The sequence below is a fragment of the Labeo rohita genome, chromosome 14, assembly GCF_022985175.1.
Source record: "Labeo rohita strain BAU-BD-2019 chromosome 14, IGBB_LRoh.1.0, whole genome shotgun sequence".
Taxonomy (NCBI): domain Eukaryota; kingdom Metazoa; phylum Chordata; class Actinopteri; order Cypriniformes; family Cyprinidae; genus Labeo; species Labeo rohita.
This window is the reverse complement of record NC_066882.1, coordinates 927,524-945,960: the sequence shown is the minus strand read 5'-3', so window position 1 is coordinate 945,960 and position 18,437 is coordinate 927,524. Positions and strand designations below refer to the sequence as shown.

The 18,437-nt window shown below is 36.3% G+C and overlaps 2 protein-coding genes across 2 annotated transcripts in view; both read left to right on the top strand.

Moving 5' to 3' along the window:
- Window positions 1–7,767, top strand: part of spata5 (spermatogenesis associated 5) — a 63,438-nt gene extending 55,671 nt beyond the window's left edge. Inside the window, 2 exon segments of the mRNA XM_051127793.1 lie at window positions 295–459; window positions 7,514–7,767. Coding sequence (XP_050983750.1) covers window positions 295–459; window positions 7,514–7,690 — 342 coding nt within the window. The 3' untranslated portion in view covers window positions 7,691–7,767.
- A 3,751-nt stretch (window positions 7,768–11,518) lies between these two features.
- Window positions 11,519–16,465, top strand: spry1 (sprouty homolog 1, antagonist of FGF signaling (Drosophila)). The gene is made up of 2 exons (XM_051127794.1): window positions 11,519–11,781; window positions 14,787–16,465. The coding sequence occupies exon 2, from the start codon at window positions 14,839–14,841 to the stop codon at window positions 15,748–15,750; it is 912 nt and encodes a 303-aa protein (XP_050983751.1). The 5' UTR covers window positions 11,519–11,781; window positions 14,787–14,838; the 3' UTR covers window positions 15,751–16,465.
- Window positions 16,466–18,437: the final 1,972 nt, after the last annotated feature.

Sequence of the window (18,437 nt, the reverse complement as noted above, 5' to 3'; positions counted from 1 at the left end):
ATAAGCTTTGTGTGAAATGTGGATGAACTCATGAATCTGTTGTTTGATCTCTTCATATTTAAGGAGAGAACTATAGTTTCTAAAGTCGGACGTCACTTTTGATTTTCAAGAGGGTGGAATTTAGTAGAGATGCTGTGACATGTCCCTACCAACATCAGACACTACTAAACTGTCTCATAGTCACATAAAAAACATCTGTTTTAAATTGCAATAACATTTGACTATTTTAACTGTGTTTTTGCAGCAGAAGAGACACACATTAATATCCCTCATCTGTCTGTGTGTTCATCTCAGGCTCTGATGCGTCCTGGTCGTCTGGACCGCATTATATTCGTCCCGCTGCCCGACGCAGACACTCGCCGGCAGATTTTCACGCTGCAGTTCCGGAACATGCCCGTCCATCCCAGCGTGCACCTGGAGGACCTGGTGACCCGGACGGAGCGCTACTCGGGGGCAGAGGTGAGAGGTCACTGCAGCTGCAGGGGTCAGAGATCACGCCATCATTTGCTAAAGTGTTTTCACACTGTTTACGTGAGAGAGCGAGATGCTGGTTCTCTGAAGTCCGTGTGACTCTGAGCTCCGACAGACGCTCTATTGTGTGTGTTTGTGTCCGTTCTCACTGTGACTCAGCAGTTGCTCGTGTCTGTGTGTGTGTGTGTGTGTGTGACAGCAGTGCCGTATGAGTTCAGCACAGTGTTTGTACGTGAGTGCGTTCAGTAAATATCAGCAGACAGATGCGATCGTGTTTCACATGTTAAACTGTAAATAAACAGCTTGTCCTTCACTGACTACTGAAAGAGAGCGACACGCTTACACTCATCTGATTAACTGGTGAAGACACACACAGGTGCTGATGTGTGGCTGTTTGTTGTTCTCATATTATTATTAAGCACACAGCTGCAGGATAAAGATGATGTATAGATGAGATCCTGATGTTCAGCAGCACACTAACACTATTTATATCTGGTGTGCTCCCTATCTAAACGACACGGAGCATCACATGCATCTTTTCATTGAGAAACAATCCCAGAACGCATTTGTGACTGAAAACTACCGTGTGCGACTGAAAATGTATTTATGATCAGCAGTGCGACTGACCCCATCAGCATATTTGTGTTTGCGTTGAGGGGAGCTTTAAAGGTTTCTACGTGTTTTTGCAACGTTGAGTAACGTATCACAGACATATCTCACCAATCCTTTCATAAAGAGAGTGTAAATAAGAGATTTGAGCTCCATTGATTATAATGGAACTTTGTGAGATCGCAATAAACTGAGTGACAGCGTTTAAGGGAGTTGGTAAATGAGATATTGATTTAATACAACAGTTAAATAAACAAGAAGTTAATATTACGTGACTTACATTGTCTGACTATAACACTATTGCCTGATTTTGCTCTATTTCGTCGTCAAAAATAGTTTGAAACTGAACTGAGCCGCTGCGCATCTATATTCAAACACAGCGGTGTTTCGTTTATGAATGAACGTGCGTTTTTAAACGAATCTAGTGAGTCAATGATTCAATTTCCCATTCATAAAGACAGTCACTTGCTTTATTCCTAAATGAATCAGCCGTTCGAATGAATCGAATGAATGAATGATTCAGTAATTAAATCAATGACTTGCCGCTACCTACTGGCAGATTTAGTTTTATTTGTAAAGTATATTTTTAGTTATTTAAATCATTTAATATTTCTGTATTTGAAATGATATATTTAAAACATTAATCTCAGCATGAATTTATGAATTTGACTGCACTCATGTCTCCTCTGAGCCTCATTAAACACAAAAAAATACACCTACGAGACACTTTTGTGTTGTTCTGTGCACCTCTGTAGTACAAATTTTGTTAATACTGATTTCATTCGATTGGTAATTTATTGTATTTGTTCTTATTCTGTTGTTTTAATTCGATATTTTAAAAAGCTTAAAAGATCATTTTAAAAAATTGACATAAAAAAATGACATACTTTTAATAAAGTTAGAAAAATGTCATTACAAAAATAAAAACAAAATTCCCCTGTAAATCACTTTAAGGAGTCAAATATCAGCTCGTAATTGTAAGGCTAATTTTCGATCAGATTTTTGATTATTGATTAGAAAGTCAAAAGAGCCCTGAATGCATCACTGAGTGTCAGTAGATGAATCACATAAAACATTCAGCTCATATTTCAGCCCTAAATCTAAAGAAAACAGTAAGCCTTAAAGATTTTTTTTTACGTTGTAACATTATTTTCATGGCAGTGAAACTCATTTACCACCAAATCTGTATTACAGCAATCTCCTCAATGAAGGATCTGCCCTTAGGACTGTGTGTGTGTGTGTGAGAGGACGGGTCTTTTGTGTTGCCCATTCGGTCTTTCTAAACACGTCTGACTTGCTGAAATTCAAGCGCCGTGTGTTTATTTGTGTTGTGTTTTGTGTAAAGTGTGTTGCATGGAAACAACATGAACTCAAGAGCTGTTCAGATCTCACACACACACACACACACACACACACACTCTCTCTCTATAGTTTGCGTGTTGCTGTAGTTGTGTGTGTTGAGTTCTGAAGCAGATCTTGTCAAGCGTTTATTTGTGCGGTGAGTGTTGTGATTGGTGAGAGCAGGGGTTTCTGGGTAATCTGGTGTTTACAGCATGTGTGATCATCTTGAACAACAAAGACAGTACTGCAGCTGAGCTGCAGGGAATTATGGGACTTTGTTTGCAGTTAATTGTATTTGTGGTACGATTGTGTGGTGAAGTGTAGCACTGAATTATTTCACCCGAGAAATGACCGTTCTGACATCACTTACTTAAACTCATGTGGTTTTCATAAAACATACAGTGACCAGATTCTGTGAAGCTGCAAAAGGAAAATAAAAACATGTAATATATAATATAAACCAGTATTTTTTATCAGTTTCACGTTAGGGTAATGACAGTATAGGGATGAGTTGTTTAATTTTCATAAAAATAACATCACAATGTAACAAAAACATGTTAATTTATACTTAATGGAAACTACTATACAGGGTTCGCACAAGGTGCGCGAACTGCTTCAAATATGTGAATCTGACTTTTAGAAATTTAAGGCCTGGAAAACCCTTGAAAATAGAAATATTCTTGAAAAGGTATTGGAAAAGTGCTTCAATTATTGAAAGACAATGTATCTATGAAACAAGTGTTTTAAATTTTCAATAAGCACATATCTTTAAAAAAAAAATCATAACTTTTTTTCGTTTATTTCAGTTAATGTCTAGTGAGCTGAGCCTGTAGTACTGACATTGTTGTGTCTGAAGACATGAAAAGAAGAACAAATGAACCAAATCAATTGAGTCATTTATCCTAGAATCACTCTGATTGATTCAAACATGTGACTTCGATCATTCATTTCAAGCGATTCACTAGCAAAAAACAGATCGAATTAAAAGAGCCATGCATTTTAGAATTTCGATATCGCTTGTAATGATTTTAAAAAGCACGTAGTGATGCGTGAAACAGATTTTTTCGAAACTCTGAATCAAATAAACCACTGCGTCACAAAATGATTCACTGTTTGCTCCAATCAGATCTTGTATTCTGATTCAGATCGGAAATTCACATATCACAAGTCATTTGATTCATATCGGGACTTCGGAGTGCATATTGTGAATCATTTGATTCAGATTGGAACGGGTTTGTGAATCATTTCAGGAATTGAATGATTCAGATCAAATGATTCACGATAGATGATTTCCCATTCTAAATCAAATTGTTTCGATTGTCCTAATCTGAAATTATGGTTTGAGAATCATTTTTTCAGATCGGGACTTCAGAGTGTGAATCGCAGATCATTTGGTTCATTTCGGGACTTCGGAGCAAGTATTGTGAATCATTTATTTCAGATCAGGATTTTGGAGCAATTTCGCAAATAATTTTTTTCAGATTTTCTTTTTCTTAAACAGTAGAAAACGTCAAACCATTAAGGCAGTAGAGTTATAAGAACTAAAACAAAACAAAACAAAAAACAAAAAGTATGCACAAATACAAATCACTTAAGAAAATTATCTGTGGTTTTACTATAGTAAAAGTGTAGTATACTTTGTGATACTTTAGTAGTAATACTTAATATGTGCTTCACTTTTTTTATTAGCATGTTTTTATTTATGTATCGTTTTTAGAATTTGAAAGAGAAGACGTTGTTTGATAAGTGAGATCTCTGATTGTCCTTGAAAATCAAAAAAAGTATTGCTTGAAAAGTCCTTGAAAGTCTTGGAATTTCTTTTTTCAGTATCTGTACGAACCCTGATTATATTATATAACGGTGATTAAAATGATAAACAACATATAAAATGAAAGTGTAAGCAGAATTTTTTTTCCTCAACTTTATTCTTTGGAAATCATTAAGATTTCGTTTTAGTTTGTATAATTTGTATTTAGTATGTATTTAATTTTATTATATTGATGATTGTATGAACTGCTGCTTTAATTTAGGCCACTCAGGTTATGATGAGGCACAGAGAGAGAACAGAGCGTGAGAATCAGATCTGGAGGAAGATCAGTGATCGCAAGAGATGAATTGAGGGCATGAGGGAAGAAGAACGGACCTCTAGTAGTGAAGTGACTGAAACAGTCGGATCTTCAGACGGACACGGACAGCAGCGTCTGAGTCTCTGTAATGAGGCTCTGAATAGCAGCTCTTGTGTCTCTTTGCCCTGTAGATGCAACATGAGCCGTTTGAGACTCCACCCTGATCCTCTATTGAGATCCAGCAAATGCTCGTCATCTGACCTCACTGTGAGGATGATGAGGATGATGAAGGAGAGACACGGCCGTCTGCTGTGTCAGAACAATCATAGATGTTTAGGAATGTACATACAGTGAGGAAGCAGGGTTATTATCGTTATATAAAACTAAAACCATAAACGTTATTGCTGGAAATAAAATAATAAACCCTACATTAAATAAAGGATACAGAAACTGGAACGTTCAGCTCGGTGCCAAAGCAACATTTCTCACATTCTTTTAGGTTAACTTGATGTATTAAAATAACTAAAATGGAAATAAAAATTAATAATAAATAAATATATAAAAATGACTAAGCAAAATTAAAATGAAAACTAAAAAAATATAAAAAATAAAAACTATTTTAAAATCCTGATTACAAACTGCAATACTTTCTCACAAATGAAACAAAAGTTTCTGAATGAAACTAAAATTCCAGTTTCAAAAAATTTTCTTTAATAATAAAAAGTTGTTGAAGGGGAAAATTCTGTTTACACCTTTTTTTGTTAGCACTATAGCTTTGTCAAAGAAATTAAGAAAGAAATAAACAATACTTTTCATAAAGTATAAAGTAGCATTTTTTGTTACACTGTGACATTATTATGACCCAAAAAAAAACCAACCTAAAACTGAATAAAATTGTATTTTTAATAATATAATTAAGTGTAATTTCTTATTTAAAAAATTTATTTATTTTCAGTTTGATGATTTAACGTTTAAAAATGAAGACATGAAGAGAGCTATGAATATTAGTATGGTACTGTAATTAAAATTAAAATAAAATTTGTTTTGCATTATTACAAGAGTAATACATCTTATTCTTTTTTTGTTTTTATATTTTATTTATAATATATATATAATTTAAAATATTTCTATATAATTTAATAATTATTTATAACTATTAATTATTTTTATTAAAGGGATAGTTCACCCAAACATTTTGTCATGAATTACTCTCATGTCATGCCATTGACCCTCATGTCGTTCCAAACCCGTAAGACCTTCGTTCATCTTCAGAATACAAATTAAGTTATTTTAGATGAAGTTTGAGAGCTGTCTGACCCTACCATGTTCAAGTCCCACATCATTAAAATAACCATTTGACATCAGTGGTTCAACTGTAATTTTACAAAGGAAAAAGGAGGGTCAGAAAGCTCTCGGATTTCATCAGAATATCCTAATTTGTGTTCTGAAGATAATCGAAGGACATGAGGGTGAGTAATTAATGACGTAATTTTCATTTTTGGGTGAACTATCCCTTTAATAGCTATAATTAGTAGTAGTGGTAATAGTAGTATAGTACTAACAACAGTTGTGCAGTGAGTTAAGCTGTGTTTTATCATTGCTCCATGATTATGTCACACATATAAACACACTTGAGGAGTGACTCACATCCAGACAGGAAGAGCAAATGAACAGTGATCAGACAGATTGTCTGTCTCTCCTGTATAATGATGACAGGAAGCGCTTCATCTCTCCTGAGTGTGTTGTGGTGTAACTAGTAGCATCAACACAACCAACTTAACTGTTCTCTCAGTCCGTCCTCTCGGCACACAGGAAGTCTCCGCGCACTCACTTCCCGCTGTGTGTGAAAACCTCTTTTCTAAATGCGTCTGTGGCTCTGGATGGCGCTCAGATCCATACTGCGCTGCACTGCTGCTGTAAGCGGGCGGTTTTGTTGGTTAAAAATAGTTTTGTAATTATAGGAAATGATTTTTCCTGCGTGTTTCTCCTGAACGCTGTGCTAATTTGTGGTCAGGCGTTTTGCCATCAAACCACTTCTGTGTGCTCAAAGCTGACAGACGGCAACACGACACACACACACACACACACAAATACACACGAGTGTGTTATGATCAGATCATTCATATTCACTACTAACACTAAAGACGTCTCGTTTTGACCAAAACTCAGTAAGTGTTCACAAGTCGAGAGAAATCTTCAAAATACGCTGATAATATTTTATTCAAAACCTAAAAATGTTAGAAAACTAACCAAAACAGACTAGATTTGCTGTGTGTTTCGGTTTTTATGTTAATAGAATATCAGGTCAACTCTAAAGACCCGTTATCATCATAAATTAGGGCTGTGATTATCAAAATGCAAAGGCCACATTAAAAAATAGGCTGCATTTTAAATAAATACAATTTAGTTTTAAATAATCGAATTAAAATTCTTTAATCTTTAAGGGCTCAGAAGATTCATTGTTTTCAGAAAATTAAGAAATGAATAATAATAATATGAATATGAATAATAAATGAATAATAATAATTTAATTTTACAGTAAAATTTAACAATACTAATATTGTTAAGTACTTTTTTAAATATTTTTATTATATAACTTAAAGCTTAAAATAAATAGAACAAAAGAAACGCATAAAAATGGCTAAATCTTAAACTAGAATAACTAAAAATGTTATTAAATACTATTTAGATAACATTATATACACAGTACTAAAAACACTGATAATTTATGTATAGTGTTATATATATATATAGAGATTTTCTCTCAATTTTTTCCTCTTTTGGAATAGAAACACTATTGTGAATGTTTTCTTTTGCTATTGGAACCAATGGGAATGCAAAAAAAAAAAATTAGTTTCCGTTCAGTATGATGACTTGTGCTGCTCAGAATTGTGAAGAAGCACTAGTGAGTGAGGTGTGATTTGCTGCGGATGTTGTCTGTGTGGCTGTGACGTTGAGACACATCAGTGGGTTTGGTATCAGAGTCTGAAGCAGGAATGAATGTTTGTGTGTGTTTTGTGTGTCAGATCACAGCCGTGTGCAGAGAAGCGGCTCTACAGGCGCTGCAGGAGAACATCACGGCTCAACACGTGAGCGCCGGACACTTCGACAGCGCTCTGAACACCGTCAGACCCCGAATCCCACAGACGCTCCTGCAGACGTACGCCAACTACCAGCGGGAACACGGCGGATCACGCGTCTGACAAAACCTCCAGCAACCGGAAAACCTCATGTTACTGTACAAATAAACAATAAACACACGTTTGTACTAAATATTGTTGTTGACTTGTTTACTTTGAGTGTGTGTGTGTACTGGTATTCTCTATACATTGAGGACCAAATGATATTTTTCGGTCCCCATGAGGACTCAAGTTTATGAATCACACAGGATGACGTGTTTTGAGAATGTAAGGTGTCTGTAGTTTAATGTTTAGGTGTAGGGTTAAAGGAAGGGGTTTGAAAATACAGTTTGGACAGTGGAAATGAACCCATAATGATGGGAAGACCTGTGTGTGTGTGTGTGTGTGTGTGGTCATCTGGCCTTAAAGCAGTTACACATCTATAAAGGTTTTATTTGATGACAGAGCAGTGTTTTATGGTTTTGTGCTGTAAAACTTTACTCACCTGCACCGTCTGACCGTCAGTGACCCGCACCAGCTCCTAACAACACATCAAAGATTATTGTCTTTTTATTTGTGGGCGTGGCTGGAGATATGATTTGAGATCACAGGAGAACATTTTTGACATTTTACTTTCCTGTTGATAAGAAACATGGCCTTCATTTGCTTTAATGAACCCTGAAACTAAACACTGATCTAAAGAACCTGGAGTGAAGTGTGCTTCTTGATGTTTCATAACATGTTCTAGCATTAAAAGAAGTGTTACATTAAAGTGATATATAAAACCATTAAAAATGGTTTTCTTTACTGAAATGAAGGAAATAAAAAATTATAAGCATTTGATGAAAAACTTAAATATAAAAAACCTAAAACATTCGAAATGTTGCTTTTGCAACCAATTGAAATAAGTCCTAAATATGACTATAATAATATAATATAATATGTGACCCTCTTAAGTCGCTATTTGTAGCACTAGCCAAAAATACATTGTATGGATCAAAATGATAGATTTTTCTTTTATGCCAAAAATCATTAGGATATTAAGTAAAGATCATGTTCCATGAAGATATTTTGTAAATTTCCTACTGTAAATATATCAAAACTTAGTAAATTATTAGTAATATGCATTTCAAAGAACTTAATTTGGAAAACTTTAAAGGCGATTTTCTCAATATTTTAAAGTTTTTGCACTCTTAGATTCCATATACTGAAACAGTTGTATCTCGGCCAAATATTGTTCTATCCTAACAAACCATACATCGATGGAAAGCTTATTTATTCAGCTTTCAGATGATGTATAAAGCTCAATTTTGAAAAATTGACACTTATGACTAGTTTTGTGGCCCAGGGTCACATATATAAAACAACACTGGTGCTGCAAAAGACTTTTATTTATAGTAATGTTATAGCTGTTATTTATAATATAATGTAATAATAATAATATAAAAGTCTATCGCATGTTTATAATATAAAAGGCTAAATATAATATAATAAAATATAATATAAAACAAAATATTTGTTTTGTAATGTATGGGCCATTCTACAGAATTGGTCCAAAGTCAGAGTTGGAGACGTCTTGGAAAAAAATGCCTTTTTTCATACAATTTGTATGTATGCAAATTGTATAATATCCAAGGTACACATTTCTAGTAATTGTGCAGTTAATTCTCATTGTATTTTCAGAAAGTTTTGGAATATTTGTCCTCTCCCCAAATTTGTCACTACTGAAACACAGTAATAATAATTTAATTTAATTAGGGTTATATTGACCTGTTAAGATCTAAATTGTAAATACATTTTTTGCAATTTTGTTAAAAAAAAAAAAATTCAGAGGTAAATCCATAATTTCAAATGTAATTTATATGATTTGTTGTATTTTGAATCCAATTTTTCTTTGTAAAAGGCAAATCATACTGATTTCAAAGTTAAGGATTCATTAGTTTGACTGTACATTGAACCAAACACTATTTTAACATCTTACTTGATAATTCAGTTTACTTTTGACAAAACATCCCATGTTTCAGTAGTGACAGCAAATTTTCGTTAGTCACAGTAATGCTTTGGTAGCGACCACATCACATTACAGAAATTTTAACTCACATACTAAAACGCTAAAACATACTAAAATACATGCAAAATTGCATAACTACTAAAATTTTATTTCACCTAAATATGAGGATTTTGTGTTCCCTTTGTCTGAAACAATAACAACATGTTTTGGTTGTGACTGTTTCGGTAGTGACAATTCAATGGGATAACACTTAAAAACACAAAGATTTCATTACCAAAACTTCATCAAATGTTTGGGTAGTGACAATTTTAGATACTCCCGAAGCTAGCTCAAAGATGCTAATCAGCACATGGTTAGCTAGCACAGTTCTGAACATAAAAACTAAATGTTATGAAATAACAAAAAGTGTGCTTAATTATAGAAAAAGGTGTTTGGTAGTGACATTCCTTAAAGTTACACAGATTTTTCAGACTTTTGAACACAAAAAAGAGCTGTCTACTCACATCTTGTAGCTATGAGAGAGAGGACACAGGAATTTTTCCTGGTCATAAATGTAGGGGTGTAGTTAAAATCTCAACCAATAGAGTAAAACTGTTTCAGTAGTGACATGAAAAATGTGGGACACATTTTTTTTACATAAAGTTCCATAATTTACAAAGAGAATAATATATATATATATATATATATATATATATATATATATATATATATATATATATATATATATATATACTTCACTTAAAAAAAAAAAAATCAGAAAGATACTTTTAAAAACAACTATGGAAAAAAAAAATGCAAAAATTATTTCAATATCATCTTAATATAAGTTGAAAACGTAGAGGTTAGTGTTCAGAACAGCCACCTCTCAACTGAAAGTACCCAATAAATTATGATTTCATATATATTATGCTTACTAATATTTTAAATATCATTGTGGGTTTCAATAGATAATGGAAAGATCTTAATAAACATCTGTTTGAATACTGAACTGCTTTTTAAATGTGTTTTTGGTTGTGGGACAGCAGTTTGCACCAATTCTGTAGAATGGCCCGTATAGTTTGTAATTCTTATGTAACAAACAGTGTAGTTTTGTAAAACTCTAAATGTCAAAATCGTTTTTATTACTGCCTCTCAGGAGGAGCTGTGTTGCGTGCGTGCGTGTATGTATGTGTGTGTGTGTGTGTGTGTGTGTGTGTGTGTGTGTGTTTGTGTTCGTGTGTCTGCGGCTCGTTTCCATCTGAATGCATGAAATGACTTTGTGCTGAACTTTCCTTTCTCATGTATCCGGATGCAGCACATCCGCCCCACACACACACACACACACACACACTCTCTCTCGGTGAGGGGGGTTTGCGCTCTTAAGGTCGCACCAGCGCTGCTCGTGTTTTTCATCTGATGTTTTCGAAATGTTTTACTGAACAAACACTTTGAACACTTTTAATGAGAACTGAATTATGCCTTCATCATCAGATCAAGTTAAGTGCAGATCACACTAATGACAAAAACTAAATAAACAGTTAATAACCACAGACTAATACTCAATAGTGTTAAACATGACCGGTACTGCATTTCTGAATCAGAAACAAAAAAATAATGCAAGAAACACTTTATTACCACACACACAAGTGTATTTGAGAGTGCGAATGATGAAAGGAAGCAAACATTCGGCTTAAGCACATACTAACATATCAATTTAGAATAGAAATGCAGTATTAGGAAAGCGCAGAAAGTGTGTTCGGTGAATGTTCAGATGTTGATTGCGTGCGTGACGCGCGGCGGAGACGTTCAGAAGCAGATGCGCGTTCGTTTCACACGATCCACCTTAAACCCAGAGCTCATCCGCCCCTCCTGCATCTGCCCCATGATCCTCTTTCATTCATCAGTGTGTGTGTGTGCGCAAAAACAGCACACGCATCTGATCCGACACATTCACGCAGAGACTGACGCGGCGCACGGAGAGCCGGACGGACGCTCACTGCGCTAAACCAGCAGCGAACGCGCTTCATTCGTGGATTTAACCGGATTCCTTTTGCTTTTCTCCTTGGAGTTTCCTCTGGATGTTACGCTCGTGGTCATGCGCTGATTTTTGGCCTCGTTCTGGACATATTGATGGATGTTTGGCACATGGACTGATGGATTTGACATTATGGGAGTCTGTCTGTAGGTACGTATCAGTCCTCACGCACACATCCGTGTTTTTTAATGCGGAATAAGGCAGGGTTGGATGGAGATCGCGTGTGGATCTCTCAGTCTGGAGCTTTTGGGCTCCACAGGCCGCTGCGCGCAACAAACTCGCGTTTATTACACAAAACTTATGTTCATAATCATATTATGCGCTTCAGGCTGTGTGTGTACGAGTGTGTGCGTGTGTTTAAGACTGAATACACACAAGACGCACACACACACTCCTCCCCCAGCGGGCTTGTTTTCATTCATAAGTTTGCTTTTTCTTGTCCTTCTGCGTTTTTTACGCGAACGCGTTTTGCGTTTTTACGCATTCTATTTTTAAGTACGCACGGATATAAAACAATATCATACTGAACAAATAATAACCAGAAACAAATATTTGCATAAAACATTCAATTGCATTCAATTATTTTGTATTGATTTTTATTGTTAACGCAACAGTTGCGCATCCGATATTAACGCGAAAAGTTTCCAATACGCGCGTTTTTATTTTCTTTTTCGTTTTGCGCGCTTAATTGTATCATCCCAAATGAGTGCATTCCGTTCTCTCCGTTTAAACTGATTAACTAAAGCCTAAAATGAAGCTTGGTGAAGTTTCGGGCTCGTCCTGCATCATAAAGCGCTTTGAGAAGCGTGTGAAGCTCTGTGTTTGATTTGAAGTCTTCCTGCTCTGTGTGGCTCTGCATTTTAATGTTAACCAGCCATACACATGCAAATCAGGACGGGAAGTATTTGTACTTTACTTCAGTTGTGTGCTTATTGAGGTCGGTACAAAGTCTTGTTAATAGTCAACTCTCTCTCTCCCCGTCTCACTCTCTCGCTCGGGGGTTAAATGGCTCTGTGAATAGAAGGGAAAGAGTTGAGACCTTCATTTCACACACACACTTCTGCGGTGTGATTTATGGGCTCTGTCTCAGAAAGTACATCTGCACACGTCCAGTCCAAATCTGCGATTTTCGAGCGTCATATGAGAATGAAGCCCGCGGTGAACGCGCATCTAGAAACACCAGGGTGTGAATTGTCTGTCCGAGGGAGTTTGACCCTCTAATTAAGGCTTGAACCCCCCCAAAGGAAGTCAAAAACAAAAGCTTGGGGGCCTGAGAGCGTGTATGTGTTCCAACAGGGAGGTTGAACGCTTCAGTAACCACTAGTTAGATAAGATTTTTTTTTTTTTTTTTACCAGTGCACGCTTCAAAATAAAGGTTTTCGCAATCGTTTTAGTGAACGGACCGCTGATGAAATGGTCTTTACTGGCATCAGTGGTTCCATGAAGAACTTTTAAAGTTCCATTCTGCAAAAGGTTCTATATTGGGTCTTTAGATGTTTTTCAAACTAAGAAAAAGTAGTTTGGTAACGCTTTACTTGAAGCTTTTATGTTTGATGCATCATAATGCATCATTATTAGCATTATATCGTTTGTATAAATAATTGTAATTAAGTTAAAATGCATTATAATGTTTGCAGGTTCTTTGTTAGATCTCAGATTGGTTGTTTGTCATGTGTTTTAATGCTTCTAAAGATGTAATGACGAATAGTCAGTTATTCCCGATGCATTTCGTGGTGCATTAAAAGGCATAATTATTGCATTAAAATACTTTTATAATACATTTAAAACTGTTACAGAAGCATTTTTGTTCTTAGCATTTAAAAATCTAAAGAAACATTTTTAACTATAAAGGACCTTTAGTGACATGGAAAATGTAAAGGTTGTGTAGATGTTGTAGGTTCTTAATGAAACCATCAATGCTAGAAAGGAATGTTTAATTTTAAAAGGTTCTTCAGGGAACGTCTGTGAAAAAAACCTCTTTAGAACATTTGAAATGCTTTATGGTTGACTTTTATACAATATGGCTTCAAGAAAGCTGTTACCAAACCATGTTTTTCTGATTGTACAGAACATTCATAATAATCAAAAGAATCTTTGTGGAGTTGAAAGGTTTCATTGATGTTAAAGGTTCCTCATGGACCTTTAATCCTAAAAGAACCATTTTTCTAAGTGTAAACAAAATTTTAATGGTCTAAGGAAACTTTTTCCACTATAAACATCCTTTAATGGTTCAATGGATATTAAAGGTTTTTCATGGAACCATCAATTCCAATAAAGAATGCTTAATTTTAAAAGGCTCTTCATGCAACCAAAAAAAGTGAAAAGAACCTGTTTAGCACATTTGTTTTGAAACCCTTTATGATTGACTTTAAGGTGTTACTGATCCCCTTAGTGTAAAGAACATTTTAATAATCTAAAGAAACTTTTGTGAAATGGAAAGGTTTCACTGATGTTAAAGGTTCTTCATGGAACCAATAGATGCCAGTAAACAATCATTTTTGGCTTCCAAAAGAATCTTCCAGTGGTCAGATCTTAAAAGAACCATTTTTCTAAGTGTAAAGAACATTTTAATCATTTATGGAAACTTTTTCCACTATAAACAAACTTTAGTGGTTCCATGGATGTTCAAGGTTCTTGATGGAACCATCAGAAGAACCATTTTTGCTTTCCCAAAGAACCTTTCAGTAAACAGTTCTGAAAGAACCATTTTTTCCTTAAGTTTGAAGAACGTTTTAATAATCTAAAGAACCTTTTTTGGAATTGAAGGTTTCTATGGATGTCAAAGGTTCTTTGTGGAACCAGTAGATCCCATTAAAGATCCTTTAGTTTTTAAGAGTGAGGCTGTACACTCTTAAAAATAAAGTTCCAACAGGTTGTTTGTGTCATAGAAGAACCATTTCAGTGAACGGTTCTTAAAAGAACCATTTTGAAGAGCATTTAAAAAATCTAAAAAACCTTTTTTGACTATGAAGAACCATCTCTGCATTTGAAAGGTTCCACTGATGTTCAAGGTTCTTCACGGAACCATCGATGCCAATAATGAACCTTTATTTTAAAGAGTGCATCACAAAAAGTTGTTTATGTTAGGGACACTTTCTATTGCATTAATTGCACACTGAGAATAACCCGTCTCTCTCTGTCTGTCTGTCTCGTAGGGTGTCAGATGAACGTTGCATCCTTGTTGTTTGGAGTTGCTGATCGGCACTTATGGATCGCCACGGTCAGCGCGGAGGGAGCGTCAGACTTCCGGACGTCCCGTCTGGAGCCGTCCTGTCCCTGGACCAGATCAAAGCCATCCGCTCTTGCAACGAGTACACGGAGGGCCCAGCCGTAGCACGCAGACCGGCCCCGGGGCCACCTCGCACCCCTCCACGCAACTTGGACAAGCAGGAGAGGACTCACGAAGTAATCCTTGTGAACGTGAATAACAACTACGAGCACCGAACGGGCCGTCCTCCGGCGCTCAGCAGATCCACGAGCACCGGCAGCGCCGCCAGCTCCGGGAGCAACAGCAGCGGCGGATCGGAGCAAGGCCTGCTGGCGCGGTCGCCACCACATTATCGCAATCGCACCATACGGACTCAGCCGAAATCTCTGAACGCATCCTCGCATCCATTTCTGCCACCGGATGTGCCGCTTAAACAGTCGCAGACGGAAATACTGGACTCGCCGCATTTATACATCTGCGAAAGCTGCGGGAAATGCAAGTGCGCCGAATGCACGGCGCCGCGTCCACTTCCGGCACGCCTCGCGTGCAACGGACAATGCCTGTGCTCGGCCGAAAACGTGGTGGAGCACGGAACGTGCATGTGTTTAGTCAAAGGGATTTTCTATCATTGCTCAAATGACGACGATGATACGGGCGACCCGGGCGCCGACCGGCCGTGTTCGCTGTCGCATCCGCAGTGCTGCTCGCGCTTCCTGTGCATGGGACTCATGTCGGCGCTCTTCCCGTGCCTGCTGTGCTACCTGCCCGCTAAGGGTTGCGTGAAAGCGTGCAACTCGTGCCACGATCGCGTAAAGCGGCCCGGATGCCGCTGCAAGAACTCCAACACCGTTTACTGCAAGCTGCAGAACTGGAACCAGACGCCCGGACACACGCCGGGAAAACCGTCCTGAGAACATATTTCGTTAGCTGAAAAAAGCTGATTTTGCTGCTGCAGGATGCGGAAATTGCAAATAAGGGAGGGGCTATGTTAAAGAGCGCCTGTTAGGCCCCGCCCCTCGAACCACTCGTTTCGAACCGGTGTTTGCCTTACCTGACTGTGTACAGCTACTATCTAACACGACGCGATGGTGCTTTGGAAACGCTTCTCCTACCAAACCTGTGAAGGACTTCTTCGTAATATGTAGCTGTTCCCGGATCTGCAGGCGCGGTCGTTCTGAAACTGTCCGTTCGTTCTCATGTAAAGTTGTACGTTCAGATGCGCAAGAGGAATTTACGGCTATTTTTAAAAGGAAATGTTAAAACTGTTAAATCTTTTTTTTTTTCGTTGTTGTCGTTGATGTTGTAAAAAATATTTATTATGTGAAGCTCTATTATTTTATGATATTTATTGCAAAGGACAGATTTACTCATGTCTGAATATAACAAAATATCAACACTTACTGCAACATGAAAGAATGGAGAAACAGATGGAAACATGTTAACTTTAATGCAAAAATATACAAATTAATGCAAAACGCTCTTGTGTGGTGTCTCATTTCCTGTGCTGTGATTTCAAACAGCTGAGAGTTTATTTAGGATTTGCAAAAGTTGATGAAGAAGTGTGTTTCTGTAGGACAAAATCAGATGTGCAACCCTCACTGCAGCTTGGGTGTGTGTGTGTTTGGGGAAGGGTTATGTGTGTGTGTGTGTGTGTGTGTGTGTGTGTGTGTGTGTGTGTGTGTGTCCACCTGGCCACCTGTGTGAGGCTCATAAAGTTTCTCTCTTTGTCTTCTTTTATTGCGTGTTTCCTGCTGTCAGGCGTTTGTGAGCTGCTGATTTTCACCCCCGTCGCCTCAGATCTGCCCCTCTCCTCCTGTGCTGCTCTGAGAACTTGTTCTTGCCCTGTTTTTAGCTTAAAATTGAATCTATTGATGGACTAAAAAAATTAAAGTAGTTGCACAAAGAACACATGATGATCTGAATTCATAGATTTGAAATCAGACATTGATTTTAAAGTAATGTGAATCTCAGGTCTGTTCACATTCATCCCCAAAATCAAAAGAAAGAAAGAAGAAATGCATGAAGACAAGGAAGCCTGCTTTTAGAGTCATCTGAAATTTTTCTTTGTAATGTTCTTCTTTTTTCTTTTCTTTTCTGAACACATTTTCACCCAAAGTTATTTTTCCTGTAAAGAAAAAAAAAACGATTTATTAATTATTGTCCAGAATTTAATAAATGATATATTAAACTTCAACTATTGATTTTAATGTATTGTGAATCTGAGGTCCGGTCACATTAAACTACAAATTTGGTCTTTTTTTTTGCGATGATTTTACTTAAAAATAAAACATTTTCAGCCAAATTTGTCTTTAATGTAAAAAAAAGAGGCATATTTCAATGGTAAAGCCTTTATAAATCAAGATATTTGTTGTTTAAATTTAAAATATGCTATGAAATACATTTATGCCATCACAAAAATGATGTTACAATGGATAAAAAAGTCTAGAACATATGATTTTCTTGCTAAATCTATTTTCTTTTTTTGGTTTTGGTGTGAAATCCAGTCATGTTCTTTGAAATGAACCATTCAGAAATCGAAGTATTTGTTGTTCTGATTTTAATATATGCTATTTTTAATGAAGAAAACCATTTAAAAATTCAAATACTGCTTTTAACGTATTGTGAATCTCAGGTCACATCATATTTAACCACAAATGTGACCAACAATTAAGCACATTTTCAGCCACACTGTCTTTACTCTAATGTAAAAATTTGTTTTTAATGGTAAAGCCTTTATAAATCAAGTTATTTGTTGTTCTCAATTTAATATATTCAATTTTTAATTCAGAGGAAATATATTTATGCCATTAATGAGTATTGCTTAATTATCACAGAGATAAAGTCCTTTTTTTGCTGCATCTATTTTCTTATTTTGCTTTTGGTGTGAAATCTAACCTAGTCATGTTCTTTGTGAGATTAACAGAATGGTTTTATTGGTTGTAAATGTTGTGTAGAAAGTGTGTGTGTGGAATTTATGTGTGTGTTAACAAGGAAGTTTTAGCAGCTCAACAGACAACAGGCAATAAGAGCGAAACAGTCCTCCAAATGGAGTCGTTAAGTGTGTGTGTGTGTGTGTGTGTGTTTGCTCTCTGCAGGAATGCACCTTTTGTTGTTGTGAATTGCTTTGTGGATTAGTCGCCTGTCTGTTTCCTGGACCTTCAGAGAAGCGTGAGGGTCCATTTGGCTCTGATCGCCTCACAGGACACCATAAAACACACACACACACACACACACACACACACACACACACACACAGGGCTTTTGTTCAAGGAAATGTAAAGCTGTTCTTCATTGATTATAAAAGGAAACTGATTTTGTCTTCTCACAGTGTTTGCTCATGAACTCTCATTTGCTGTTTTTACATGCACTTTTTTTTCCAATTGAAGTCAGATTTACATTCGTCACAGATCATAATCAGCTTAATCTGAGCAAGCTTTTGTGGTTTCATAAACCTCATTTACATTCATCTGTTATTCAAAAGCACACTTTTATACTATAAAAATGATTTTTTGAAGTTGTAGACAGATTATTGGGAGCATTTTACAAAAAAAAAAAAAAAAAGAAAAGAAAAGAAAAGAAAAAAGAATGCATTAGTTTA

Coding starts and splice junctions, on each gene's coding strand:
- spry1 (XM_051127794.1), top strand. CDS start 14,839: ATGGATCGCCACGGTCAGCGCGGAGGGAGCGTCAGACTTCCGGACGTC.